The following is a 14,292-nucleotide window of genomic DNA, read 5'->3' on the forward strand; positions in this document are numbered from 1 at the left end:
AGGCCTGGAGATCTTCCCTGGAGATGACACTACAGCTAAAGCATCTTAAAGACGTCCTGGGCTCTTGCAGGATGTGGAGTGGCAGAACAGCTGGAGACAACAAGCAGCCAGGGTGAGTAACCTGGGCTCTCAACACACCTTCTCTGCTTCCAGGATGAATGACCACTAGTGCCTCTGCCTCAGATGGAGGTAACAGTGGGAAAGGTCTGCAAGTCAGGCAGAAGAAAGAGAAATAACCATTCTTGGACAACAGGAGACGGTCATGCCTTCTTGAGAAGAGACTCTGAAGAAGGCTGCCTTTCTGAGGATTAGGGAGTTTATAGCTTAGAAAAGCAGAGAAGGCAATGGCACCCCACTCCAGTACTCTTGCCTGGAAAATCCCATGGATGGAGGAGCCTGGTAGGCTGCAGTCCATGGGGTCGCTAAGAGTCAGACACGACTGAGCGACTTCACTGTCACTTTTCATTTTCATGCATTGGAGAAGGAAATGGCAAGCCCCTCCAGTGTTCTTGCCTGGAGAATCCCAGTGACGGCGGAGCCTCGTGGGCTGCCGTCTATGGGGTCCCACAGTCAGACATGACTGAAGCGACTTAGCAGCAGCAGCAGCAGCACCTTAGAGAAAAACTGGAATCCCAGACCACACTTCCAGGGAGAAGTGTCCCTCGTAGTCTCTGCAGAGAGGAAGTAAACAAGGAGAATTGTCAAGTTTTCATCACATCTGGCATTCATTTTCCTTAATTTATCACTGACCCATTTTTATATCACAATATCAAAAAATTAATTTGGTTCATGATTTCTTCAATTGCTTTACTTGGAAAATATTTATACAGAATTTTCTTCTCTCTCTTGAATAATTCCTTATCTCAAAGAGATGGGGGCAACAGAGGATGAGATGGTTGGATGGCATCACTACTCAATGGACATGAGTTTGGGTAAACTTAGGGAGTTGGTGATAGACAGGGAGGCCTGGCATGCTGTGGTCCATGGGGTTTCAAAGAGTTGACAACGACTGAGTGACTGAACCGAACTGTAGTTGTTTTAACCCTTTTAATTTTTACAAAATGTGTCTGCACAAGCTCTGTGATGGAACTTCTCTGTTACTTGGCTTTGAATGGAGTGAATTCCGTCAGGTTTTGATATTTGCTCACAATGTCTGAGAGAGATTGGATGGAGGGCTCCAGAACTGACATTGTCAGCAACATCACTATGTTTTCTTTAAAAAGTTTCTGCCAAATTACACACAATCTTCTGCTCCAGAGAAACAATGCTTGTCACCCACCTAAGAAATAAAGGATTCATGCTGATATATGGCAAAACCAACACAATATTGTAAAGTTAAAAAATAAAATAAAAAAATAATAATAAATTTTAAAAAAGAAAGAAATAATGGAATTAAAAAAAAAAAAGGCAGTCCTACCTTTAGGGTGAGTTTATGATGTTGACTAGATATGACATAGCTGTAGACCCCAGGGTTCAGATTAAAGCCCCTTTTAGCTCTCAGACATACTTTTGGTGGAATTTTATACTCTGCTAAAAGATAGCTGTGCAACTCTTCTTCTTACATTCTTTTATTGACCTACCTGTAAAGATTTTTTATTTGCTTATTTACTTGTTTATACTTTTTGTATTGAGATTTAAAGGAAAATCCCAGGAAAACAATGAGAGTCAGCCCAGGTCATCAACCCTTTAAGCTTCCACAGTATATTTGCAATTTATTTCCATGAGGTGAGGCCATTGCTTTTTGTTTAAACTAGGGCTTTTTAAATTGGACTCTTTATGACCATCTCATGTATTTCTAAAGAAAGTACAACTTTCTTCAATAAGTGAAGAGATCAGTATTTCACAGTATAGCATTTCAAAAATGATACTACAAAAGTATTTATAGTTAAATATATTATATATCAATATATTTAGATATCCAATATTTAAATATATCAATACATTTAAATTATATTGTCTCTTGCTTGCTTTCAGGTGGAATACATTTTCAACCTCCTTCACATTTATGGTTTTTTTTAATTTTATTTTATTTTTAAAATTTACATAATTGTATTAGTTTTGCCAAATATCAAAATGAATCCGCCACAGGTATACATGTGTTCCCCATCCTGAACCCTCCTCCCTCCTCCCTCCCCCTACCATCCATCTGGTTCGTCCCAGTGCTCTAGCCCCAAGCATCCAGTATCGTGCATCGAACCTGGACTGGCATCTCATTTCATACATGATATTTTACCTGTTTCAATGTCATTCTCCCAAATCTTCCCACCCTCTCCCTCTCCCACAGAGTCCATAAGACTGTTCTATACATCAGTGTCTCTTTTGCTGTCTTCTACACAGGGTTATTGTTACCATCTTTCTAAATTCCATATATATGCGTTAGTATACTGTATTAGTGTTTTTCCTTCTGGCTTACTTCACTCTGAATAATAGGCTCCAGTTTCATCCACCTCATTAGAACTGATTCAAATGTATTCTTTTTAATGGCTGAGTAATACTCCATTGTGTATATGTACCACTGCTTTCTTATCCATTCATCTGATGATGGACACCTAGGTTGCTTCCATGTCCTGGCTATTATAAACAGTGCTGCAATGAACATTGGGGTACACGTGTCTCTTTCCCTTCTGGCTTCCTCAGTGTGTATGCCCAGCAGTGGGATTGCTGGATCATAAGGCAGTTTTATTTCCAGTTTTTTAAGGGATCTCCACACTGTTCTCCATAGTGGCTGTACTAGTTTGCATTCCCACCAACAGTGTAAGAGGATTCCTTTTTCTCCACACCCTCTCCAGCATTTATTGCTTGTAGACTTTTGGATTGCAGCCATTCTGACTGGAGTGAAATGGTACCTCATAGTGGTTTTGAATTGCATTTCTCTGATAATGAGTGATGTTGAACATCTTTTCATGTGTTTGTTGAACATCTTTTCATGTCATCTGTATGTCTTCTTTGGAGAAATGTCTATTTAGTTCTTTGGCCCATTTTTTGATTGGGTTATTTATTTTTCTGGAATTGAGCTATAGGTGTTGCTTGTATATTTTTGAGATTAGTTGTTTGTCAGTTGCTTCATTTGCTATTATTTTCTCCCATTCTGAAGGCTGTCTTTTCACCTTGCTAATAGTTTCCTTTGATGTGCAGAAGCTTTTAAGGTTAATTAGGTCCCATTTGTTTATTTTTGCTTTTATTTCCAATATTCTGGGAGGTGGGTCATAGAGGATCCTGCTGTGATGTATGTCAGAGAGTGTTTTGCCTATGTTCTCCTCTAGGAGTTTCATAGTTTCTGGTCTTTCATTTAGATCTTTAATCCATTTTGAGTTTATTTTTGTGTATGGTGTTAGAAAGTGTTCTAGTTTCATTCTTTTACAAGTGGTTGACCAGATTTCCCAGCACCACTTGTTAAAGAGATTGTCTTTAATCCATTGTATATTCTTGCCTCTTTTGTCAAAGATAAGGTGTCCATATGTGCGTGGATTTATCTCTGGGCTTTCTATTTTGTTCCATTGATCTATATTTCTGTCTTTGTGCCAGTACCATACTGTCTTGATAACTGTGGCTTTGTAGTAGAGCCTGAAGTCACGTAGGTTGATTCCTCCAGTTCCATTCTTCTTTCTCAAGATTGCTTTGGCTATTCGAGGTTTTTTGTACTTCCATACAAATTGTGAAATTATTTGTTCTAGCTCTGTGAAGAATACTGTTGGTAGCTTGATAGGGATTGCGTTGAATCTATAAATTGCTTTGGGTAGTATACTCATTTTCACTATATTGATTCTTCCAATCCATGAACATGGTATATTTCTCCATCTATTAGTGTCCTCTTTGATTTCTTTCATCAGTGTTTTATAGTTTTCTATATATAGGTCTTTAGTTGCTTTAGGTAGATATATTCCTAAGTATTTTATTCTTTCCGTTGCAATGGTGAATGGAATTGTTTCCTTAATTTCTCTTTCTGTTTTCTTATTATTAGTGTATAGGAATGCAAGGGATTTCTGTGTGTTGATTTTATATCCTGCAACTTTACTATAGTCATTGATTAGCTCTAGTAATTTTCTGGTGGAGTCTTTAGGGTTTTCTATGTAGAGGATCATGTCATCTGCAAATAGTGAGAGTTTTACTTCTTCTTTTCCAATTTGGATTCCTTTTATTCCTTTTTCTGCTCTGATTGCTGTGGCCAAAACTTCCAAAACTATGTTGAATAGTAATGGTGAAAGTGGGCACCCTTGTCTTGTTCCTGACTTTAGAGGAAATGCTTTCAATTTTTCACCATTGAGGATAATGTTTGCTGTGGGTTTGTCATATATTATGTTGAGGTATGTTCCTTCTATTCCTGCTTTCTGGAGAGTTTTTATCATAAATGGGTGTTGAATTTTGTCAAAGGCTTTCTCTGCATCTATTGAGATAATCATATGGTTTTTATTTTTCAATTTGTTAATGTGGTGTATTACATTGATTGATTTGCGGATATTGAAGAATCCTTGCATCCCTGGGATAAAGCCCACTTGGTCATGGTGTATGATCTTTTTAATGTGTTGTTGGATTCTGATTGCTAGAATTTTGTTAAGTGCCGGGAGCCGGTGAGGCATTCTGCTTGTGACAAAGGTCATGAGGAAGGAGGCTCGGCATACGCAAAGGCGGGATCGAGCCTCAGGATTCCGCCCGGATATTCTCGAGCATTTTCCCCCCAAAAAACCAGAGTCTACCTACTTTATTGCTTTGTGCTCTCACCTCTGACTTTACTGGGGGCTGTCCCCTACCACCATCTCACTCTCTCTGTCAAAGAGTTAACTTACAGCTCCAATTAATAAAGTTCCTGGGCAATTAGGAGTGTTTAAATCCAAACCCCTCAGATGGCTCTCTAACTCGCCTGACAAGTTTACCCGGACTCCTACAGCTATGCATACGATTGTTTACAGTCTCCCAGCCTCGAGAGGCACGGGAAGCTTAAGATATTCAAATAGCTTAGAGCCTCTCAGAGAGTTAGAAACTGTCAGAATAAACTAGTAAAGGATTTCATTGATGAGCCAATGCTTGTTGCCAAGTTTTCACATCCCCTGAATTGTATCCTTGAATGTGTATTAATTAATATAGTTGGTATGCAGAAAAAATAAGTAGTGGCCTTGGTGTTAGTAACTTTAGACCCTTAAGGTAATAAATTCTTTCCTTTGTTGTAAACCCATTACACATCCGCCCTATAGGAATGCAATTTTATCTTCGGAAGATGGCACCAAACCTTAAAATAATTACTCTTAGAGAAAATAAGTCTTTGTTGATAAGTCCTTGTCAAGAGTCATAAAATGTTAGTAGGCCTTCTGGCCAGAAGATGATGTAAATCACCTAAACCATTTGTATACGATAAATTTGCAGGAAAGAAACCCTGGTTTTTGATAAGAATCAAAGACTGCTGACTTTGCATCCCCTATTATCCTCTATATGTAACTTAGGGTATAAAAGCCCCTGTTAAAAATAAAGCTACGGGCCTTGCTCACCAATGCTTGGTCTCCCCATGTCATTCTTTCCTTTAACTTCCAGCTGAAGTCTCCATCTGGAGCGTGGATATCCTCTGCGACCACTTATTTGCCTGGGCTTCTAAGACCCACTTGAGAAGATGTCTAAGGTGGGGCACCTTCCGCTATTCAAGAGGGCGCCTGCGGCCTCCGTGGTCAGAGCTAACCTGGTGTCACGGGTTATATTGATTTTCCGCGTAAACCAAGCTACTCAGCCTCTTTTCTCCACTGAATTTTCCTACTGAGCTATCCTCATTCTATTACTCTTTATATCTCTAATTACCATTTGAATAGGTCGCCGACGCCGTCTCCCCTTCGAATACCCTGGATCAGCCGGGGCTGGTCCTCGGCAGTTAAGGATTTTTGCATCTATGTTCATCAGTGATATTGGCCTGTAGTTTTCTTTTTTTGTGGGATCTTTGTCAGGTTTTGGTATTAGGGTGATGGTGGCCTCATAGAATGAGTTTGGAAGTTGACCTTCCTCTGCAATTTTCTGGAAGAGTTTGAGCAGGATAGGTGTTAGCTCTTCTCTAAATTTTTGGTAGAATTCAGCTGTGAAGCCGTCTGGACCTGGGCTTTTGTTTGCTGGAAGATTTTTGATTACAGTTTCAATTTCCGTGCTTGTGATGGGTCTGTTAAGATTTTCTATTTCTTCCTGGTCGAGTTTTGGAAAGTTGTACTTTTCTAAGAATTTGTCCATTTCTTCCACGTTGTCCATTTTATTGGCATATAATTGTTGATAGTAGTCTCTTATGATGCTTTGTATTTCTGTGCTGTCTGTTGTGATCTCTCCATTTTCATTTCTAATTTTATTGATTTGACTTTTCTCCCTTTGTTTCTTGATGAGTCTGGCTAATGGTTTATCAATTTTATTTATCCTTTCAAAGAACCAGCTTTTGGTTTTGTTGATTTTTGCTACGGTCTCTTTTGTTTCTTTTGCATTTATTTCTGCTCTGATTTTTAAGATTTCTTTCCTTCTACTAACCCTGGGGTTCTTCATTTCTTCCTTTTCTAGTTGCTTTAGGTGTAGAGTTAGTTTATTTATTTGACTTTTTTCTTGTTTCTTGAGGTGTGCCTGTATTGCTATGAACTTTCCCCTTAGGACTGCTTTTACCGTGTCCCACAGGTTTTGGGTTGTTGTGTTTTCATTTTCATTCGTTTCTATGCAAATTTTGATTTCTTTTTTGATTTCTTCTGTGATTTGTTGGTTATTCAGCAGCGTGTTGTTCAGCCTCCATATGTTGGAATTTTTAATAGTTTTTCTCCTGTAATTGAGATCTAATCTTACTGCATTGTGGTCAGAAAAGATGCTTGGAATGATTTCTTTTTTTTTTTTTTTTTTAAATTTACCAAGGCTAGCTTTATGGCCCAGGATGTGATCTATCCTGGAGAAGGTTCCATGTGCGCTTGAGAAAAAGGTGAAATTCATTGTTTTGGGATGAAATGTCCTATAGATATCAATTAGGTCTAACTGGTCTATTGTATCGTTTAAAGTTTGTGTTTCCTTGTTAATTTTCTGTTTAGTTCATCTATCCATAGGTGTGAGTGGGGTATTAAAGTCTCCCACTATTATTGTGTTATTGTTAATTTCTCCTTTCGTACTTGTTAGCATTTGTCTTACATACTGCGGTGCTTCCGTGTTGGGTGCATATATATTTATAAATGTTATATCTTCTTCTTGGATTGATCCTTTGATCATTATGTAGTGACCGTCTTTGTCTCTTTTCACAGCCTTGGTTTTAAAGTCTATTTTATCTGATATGAGTATTGCTACTCCTGCTTTCTTTTGGTCCCTATTTGCATGGAAAATCTTTTTCCAGCCCTTCACTTTCAGTCTGTATGTGTTCCCTGTTTTGAGGAGGGTCTCCTGTAGACAACATATGTAGGGGTCTTGTTTTTGTATCCATTCAGCCAGTCTTTGTCTTTTGGTTGGGGCATTCAACCCATTTACGTTTAAGGTAATTACTGATAAGTATGATCCTGTTGGCATTTACTTTATTGTTTTGGGTTTGAATTTATACACCATTTTTGTATTTCCTGTCTAGAGAATATCCTTTAGTATTTGTTGGAGAGCTGGTTTGGTGGTGCAGAATTCTCTCAGCTTTTGCTTGTCTGAAAAGCTTTTGATTTCTCCTTCATACTTGAATGAAATCCTTGCTGGGTACAATAATCTGGGCTGTAGGTTATTTTCTTTCATCGCTTTAAGTATGTCTTGCCATTCCCTCCTGGCTTGAACAGTTTCTATTGAAAGATCAGCTGTTATCCTTATGGGAATTCCCTTGTGTGTTATTTGTTGTTTTTCCCTTGCTGCTTTTAATATTTGTTCTTTGTGTTTGATCTTTGTTAATTTGATTAATATGTGTCTTGGGGTGTTTTGCCTTGGGTTTATCCTGTTTGGGACTCTCTGGGTTTCTTGGACTTGGGTAATTATTTCCTTCCCCATTTTAGGGAAGTTTTCAACTATTATCTCCTCAAGTATTTTCTCATGGTCTTTCTTTTTGTCTTCTTCTTCTGGAACCCCTATGATTTGGATGTTGTAGCGTTTAATATTGTCCTGGAGGTCTCTGAGATTGTCCTCATTTCTTTTAATTCATTTATCTTTTATCCTCTCTGATTCATTTATTTCTACCATTCTATCTTCTAATTCACTAATCCTATCTTCTGCCTCTGTTATTCTATTATTTGTTGCCTCCAGAGTGTTTTTAATTTCATTTATTGCATTATTCATTATATAGTGACTCTTTTTTATTTCTTCTAGGTCCTTGTTAAAACTTTCTTGCATCTTCTCAATCCTTGTCTCCAGGCTATTTATCTGTGATTCCATTTTAATGTCAAGATTTTGGATCAATTTCACTATCATTATTCAGAATTCTTTATCAAGTAGATTCCCTATCTCTTCCTCTTTTGTTTGGTTTGGTGGGCATTTATCCTGTTCCTTTATGTGCTGGGTATTCCTCTGTCTCTTCATCTTGTTTAAATTGCTGAGTTTGGGGTGTCCTTTCTGTATTCTGGCAGTTTGTGGAGTTCTCTTTATTGTGGCTTTTCCTCGCTGTGTGTGGGTCTGTACAGGTGGCTTGTCAAGGTTTCTTGGTTAGGGAAGCTTGTGTCGGTGTTCTGGTGGGTAGAGCTGTATTTCTTCTCTCTGGAGTGCAATGAAATGTCCAGTAATGAGTTATGAGATGTCTATGGTTTTGGGGTGACTTGGGCAGCTTGTATTTTGAAGCTCAGGGCTGTGTTCCTTTGTTGCTGGAGAATTTGTTGGTATGTCTTGCCCTGGAACTCGTTGGCCCTTGTGTGGTGCTTGGTTTCAGTGTCGGTATGGAGGCGTTTGTTGAGCTCCTGTCAATTAATGTTCCTTGAGGTCAGGAGTTCCCTGGAGTCAGGGTTTGGACTTAAGCCCCCTGCTTCCGGTTATCGGTCTTATTTTTACAGAAGTTTCAAAACTTCTCCTTCTATACAGCATCATTGATAAAACATCTACGTTAAAGATGAAAAGTTTCTCTACTGTGAGGGTCACTCAGAGAGGTTCACAGCGTTACATGGAGAAGAGAAGAGGGAGGAGGGAGTTAGAGGTGACCCAAATGAGATGAAGTGGAATCAATAGTGGAGAGAGTGGGGTAGCCAGTAGTCACTTCCTTATGTGCACTCCACAACTGGACCACTCAGAGATGCTCACGGAGTTATACAGAGAAGAGAAGAAGGAGGAAGGAGACAGAGGTGGCCAGAAGGATAAAAGGGGGGAATGAAAAGGAAGGAGACAGATCCAGCCAGTACTCAGTTCCCTATGTTCTCCACCGTCTGGAACACACAGAAATTCACAGAGTTGGGTAGAGCAGAGAGGGGTTAGGGAGGAGACACAGTCGACCTGGTGGAGAAAAAGGAGAGTCCAAAGGGAGAGAAAGCAGTCAAGCCAGTAATCTCGCTCCCTAGTGAAAAATGTGTCCTGAAGATTGGGTTCTTAAAGGTACAAAATGGGTAACAAATACATAAAAGCAAAAAGTAAAAATCTAGAGTAGAGTTTGGAATTTCAAAAATACGATGTTAAAGAAAAGAAGAAGGAAAAGAAAGAGAGAAAAAACGAACAAAGAAAAACAATCAAGGTCGCAAAAATTATAAAGAAAATATAGGTACAAATTGATAACTAATACCAAAAAGCAAAAATTAAAAATCTAGAGTAGAGTTTGGAATTTCAAAAATACAATGTTAAAAAAAAAAGGAACAAGAAGCATAAAGACAGAAAACAAACAAACAAAGATAAACAAACAATGTCACAAAAATCATAAAGAAAATACAGGTACAAAATTGATATCAAATACCAAAAAGCATAAATTAAAATTCTAGAGTAGAGTTTGGAATTTAAGATATACAATGTTATATAAAAGAAGAAGAGAAAGAAACAGAAAAAAAAAGTCACAGAAATTATAAAAAAAAAAAAACTATAGGTACAAAATTGATAACATATACCAAAAAGCTAAAATTGAAAAACTAGAGTAGAGTTTGAAATTTCAAAAATACAATGTTAAAGAAAAGAAGAAAAAAAAAAAGGTCAAATGATTATAAAATATATATATATATATATATATATATATATATATATATATGTAAAGTTTGCTGAAGAAGAAAAAAAATAGGGTCTTTTTTTTTTTTTTTGCAAAGTAATAGGTTATAAAAGTGAAAATTAAAGGAAGAATAGAGGACTTAAAATAAATTTTTTTTAATTAAAAAAAAAAAAGAAAGAATGAATGATCGTAAAAATAGTAAAAATATATCTAGGACTTTTTCTGGTTTTGTTGTGAGTATTGTGGGTTCCGTTCATTTTTGGCTAGTTCCTTGGTCCGACTTACATTTCTCAAGATCTATAGGCCCCTTCCTATGTAGTCCGTAGTAACCACAGGGTTTTCATCTATTGCCTGTAGCTTCCAGGGCGTTTCCCTCTGTTATAGCTTCTTCTGTTTGCTGGTCTCTTCAGTGTCTGGTTTCTGCCCTGACACAAAGGGGACAGTGGAGGAAACTTTTTTTTTTTTTTTTTTTAGGCTCACTTGTTCAGTCGCACTGTGGGGAGGGAGGGAGGGATGCTGCAAACAAATAACACTGGCGTTCGCTCGCAGTGCCTCAGCCACACTGGGTCTGCCCCTGCTCACGGCGTGTGTAGCCTCCCTGCCCACACTGCTCGGGCTCTAGGTTGTTCCGCCGGGATCAATCTGAGGCCGGCCCTGGGCTGCATGTACCTCCCAGGTCCAAGCCGCTCAGGTTCAGGCACTCGGGTAGTCCTCAGAGGCGCAGACTCAGTTGGGCCTGTGTTTTGAGCTCTTCCCAGGTCCGAGCAGCTCAGGTGATGAGGTGTTTGGCGAGTGCCAATGCTGCGACTTATCGCTTCCCCACCACTCGGTTATCTGGGTGTAAAACCGGCGCACCTTCTCAGGCAGATGTTAACCGTCCAGACCCCCAAGAAGTTTTAGTTAGCAAAGAAGCCTGCTTACAGTTTTATAGATAATGTCTCTCTGGGGCTGCGATTGCCCCCTTCTGGCTCTGGCTGCCTGTCACCGGAGGGGGAAGGTCTGCAGCCGGCTATCCCTGTTCAGTCCTTTGTTCCGTGCGCGGGCCTGGCGGTATCTTAGGTTGGGACTGGCTTTTCGCATGGTAGACATCCCACAGTCTGGTTTGCTAGCCCAAATTATTTCACTCAGATAGCGCTCAGGGTATTCAGGCCAGATTCTTACTCTAAGTGATGCAGCCCGCGCCGCACCTCCCTGCCCAGCCCCCGCTTGCTAATGGCGTGTGCAGGCGTCTGCGCTGCTTCTCCGCTGGGGGAGTTACCGTAGGGCTCGCAATCTGCGAGTTTTAATTGTTTATTTATTTTTTCTCCGTTATGTTGCCCTCTGTGCTTCCAAAGCTAGGCACAGATTCGGCAGTGAGAAGATTTCCTGGTGTTTGGAAATGTCTCTCTTTTTAAGACTCCCTTCCTGGGACAGAACTCCGTCCCTCCCTCTTTTGTCTCTTTTTTTGTCTTTTATATTTTTTCCTACATCCTTTTGAAGAGTTGGGTTGCTTTTCTGGGTGCCTGATGTCCTCTGCCGGCATTCAGAAGTTGTTTTGTGGAATTTACTCAATGTTTAAATGCTCTTTTGATGAATTTGTGGGGGAGAAAGTGTTCTCCCCGTCCTACTCCTCCGCCATCTTGGCTCCTCCCCTCCTCCTTCACATTTAATACATGCTATTGTGTGTGAGGAGAAGGCAATGGCACCCCACTCCAGTACTCTTGCCTGGAGAATCCCATGGACGGAGGAGCCTGGTGGGCTCCAGTCCATGGGGTCGCTAAGAGTCAGACACGACTGAGCGACTTCACTTTCACTTCTCACTTTCATGCACTGGAGAAGGAAATGGCAACCCACTCCAGTGTTCTTGCCTGGAGAATCCCAGGGACAGGGGAGCCTGGTGGGCTGCTGTCTATGGGGTCGCACAGAGTCGGACATGACTGAAGTGACTTAGCAGCAGCAGCAGCATTGTGTGTGAACTCATGTTACCTAATAGCAGAACTGCCATTTTCCCCATGTTTTTATCTTGTCTTATTCTTCTGTCCAGAATGAAAAGGTCCCATCTTGCTGGAGATCTCATCAGTAAACTAAGGATGTTCTTTTCCTGGTCCTTTGCCAACATCTCCTTCTTCCAGCCACATGCTTTCCTGATGATTGGCATCCCAGGCCTGGAGGCCATTCATGGCTGGATCTCCATCCTCTTCTCCTCCATGTACACCGCGGCCCTCACAGGAAACTGCCTGATCCTCTTGGCTCTGAGGAGGACTCCCAGCCTGCACCAGCCCATGTATTACTTCCTGTCCATGCTGGCCCTCACCGACGTGGGCCTCACCTTGGCCACAATGCCCACCACGCTGGCTGTGCTCTGGTTTGACCATCGGCTCATTGGCTTCAACACCTGTCTGGTCCAGATGTTCTTCCTCCACTTCTTCTCCGTGGTGGAGTCCTCGGTGCTCCTGGCCATGTCATTTGACCGCTTTGTGGCCATCTCCAACCCCCTGCGCTATGCCTCTGTCCTCACAAACAATGTCATCATCAGGATTGGGCTGGCCATTGTGGCCCGAGCCACTGTGTCCCTCTTCCCAGGGCCCTTCTTACTAAAGAGACTGAACTTTTGCCCTGGCAAGATCCTCCTGTCCCACTCATTCTGTTTCCATGCAGATGTCATGAAACGAGCCTGTGCTGACATTACTGTCAATATCATTTATGGGCTGTATGTGGTTCTGTCCACAGTGGGTTTTGACTCCTTGCTTATTGTGTTGTCCTATACCCTTATTCTTCATACAGTGATGAGTCTGGCCTCTCCCAGGGAGCGTATCCGGGCCCTCAACACTTGTGTTTCTCATATTTTAGCCGTTCTGGTTTTCTTCATCCCAGTCATAGGTGTGTCCATGATCCACCGTTTTGGGAGACACCTTCCCCCCATAGTACACGCCCTTGTTGCCTACGTGTACCTGGTGGTGCCCCCTGTGCTCAACCCCGTCATCTACAGTGTCAAGTCCAAGCCCATCAGGGAGGCCATGCTCAGGGTGCTGAGGGAGAAGAGGAAAGGCTGATGAAGTCAAGAAATTACCTCAGAATCTGAGGGAAAACACAGTCAAACAGTTATAACCTATGTCCAGAAAGCCCATATACTGAGCCCTGACCCAGAGACATTATCAAGAGAATGACAAGCAAATGCATGTCCTCAGAATCAGCCCTGATTCTTTACTTCACTCCTTAATCTCAGCTTTTTTATTCAGAGTTACTTGTGCAAGAGTCTGTGGTTGTTATGAGAGAACATTAAATGAACCATACATAGTCTCTTCCCTCCACTGAGGAATAGAAGTTTCTAAATACACAATTATAGTAAGTGTAATAAGACTGTGAGAGGTCCAAACAAAGAGCTATAGGAACCTAAAAGAGGGCTTCCTGCTTTGACAGGAAAAAATGAGAAAGGAGTCGGGGAAGGAATCAGGGAAGAAGGAGGCTGAAAAGTGAGTAAGAGCTTCTCAGGCAGAAAAGGTAGGCAAGTAGTGCTCAGTTGCTCAATTGTGTCTCAGTCTTTGTGACCCCATGGACTGTAGCCCACCAGGTTCCTCTGTCCATGGGATTTCCCAGGCAAGAATACTGGAGTGGGTTGCAATGTCCTCCTCCAGGGGATCTTCCTGACCCAGGAATCGAACTCACATCTCCTGTGACTCTGGCACAGGCAGATTCTTTACCCTCTGAGCCATTGGAGAAGCCCCAGGCAAGCAGAGAAGAATGGAAAACAATGGAAAAACAAATGTGGAGTTCTCTGGTTGCTTGTGGGAAATGAGTGGTCAGATGTGCCTCAGCATAATGTGTGTGTGTTGGAGGCAAGGAAAGTTGTAGTTACAGCTCGTCACAGCTGTGGATCCAACGGACATCCCTTGCTCCAAAGGGATAGCTCCTGGCTCAAAAATGACCTTCGTCTAGCCTGAGATCATAATACTGGAGCCTCTAGTTTAGTTACACATCACTGTCTCTGCCTCACCTCTTAAAATTCCGTATGTCTGGGACAGAAATACCTTCATTCTAAAGTCACCCCAAAGAAGCCACTCAGGTGTGCATTTTCTTCACTGGCAGCTGCATTGGCAGAAAAACAGAGTCAGTAAATTTAAGCAGGATTTAGAGGCCAATGTTTGAAAACATAAATGTTCTCTTAAGATGCTACTGCACTGACTGTGTGGATCACAATAAACTGTGGAAAATTCTGAAAGAGATGGGAATACCAGACCACCTGATCTGCCTCTTGA

The 14,292-nt window shown here is 41.1% G+C and overlaps 1 protein-coding gene across 1 annotated transcript; it reads left to right on the plus strand.

Moving 5' to 3' along the window:
- Nucleotides 1–11,493: 11,493 nt before the first annotated feature.
- LOC133261366 (olfactory receptor 51I2-like) lies at nucleotides 11,494–13,089 on the plus strand. Its single transcript, XM_061439858.1, has one exon. It carries the CDS (start codon nucleotides 12,016–12,018, stop codon nucleotides 13,087–13,089), a length of 1,074 nt encoding a protein of 357 aa, XP_061295842.1. The 5' UTR covers nucleotides 11,494–12,015.
- Nucleotides 13,090–14,292: the final 1,203 nt, after the last annotated feature.

Source organism: Bos javanicus, chromosome 15 (assembly GCF_032452875.1).
Source record: "Bos javanicus breed banteng chromosome 15, ARS-OSU_banteng_1.0, whole genome shotgun sequence".
NCBI classification, from domain to species: domain Eukaryota; kingdom Metazoa; phylum Chordata; class Mammalia; order Artiodactyla; family Bovidae; genus Bos; species Bos javanicus.

Coding starts and splice junctions, on each gene's coding strand:
- LOC133261366 (XM_061439858.1), top strand. CDS start 12,016: ATGTTACCTAATAGCAGAACTGCCATTTTCCCCATGTTTTTATCTTGT.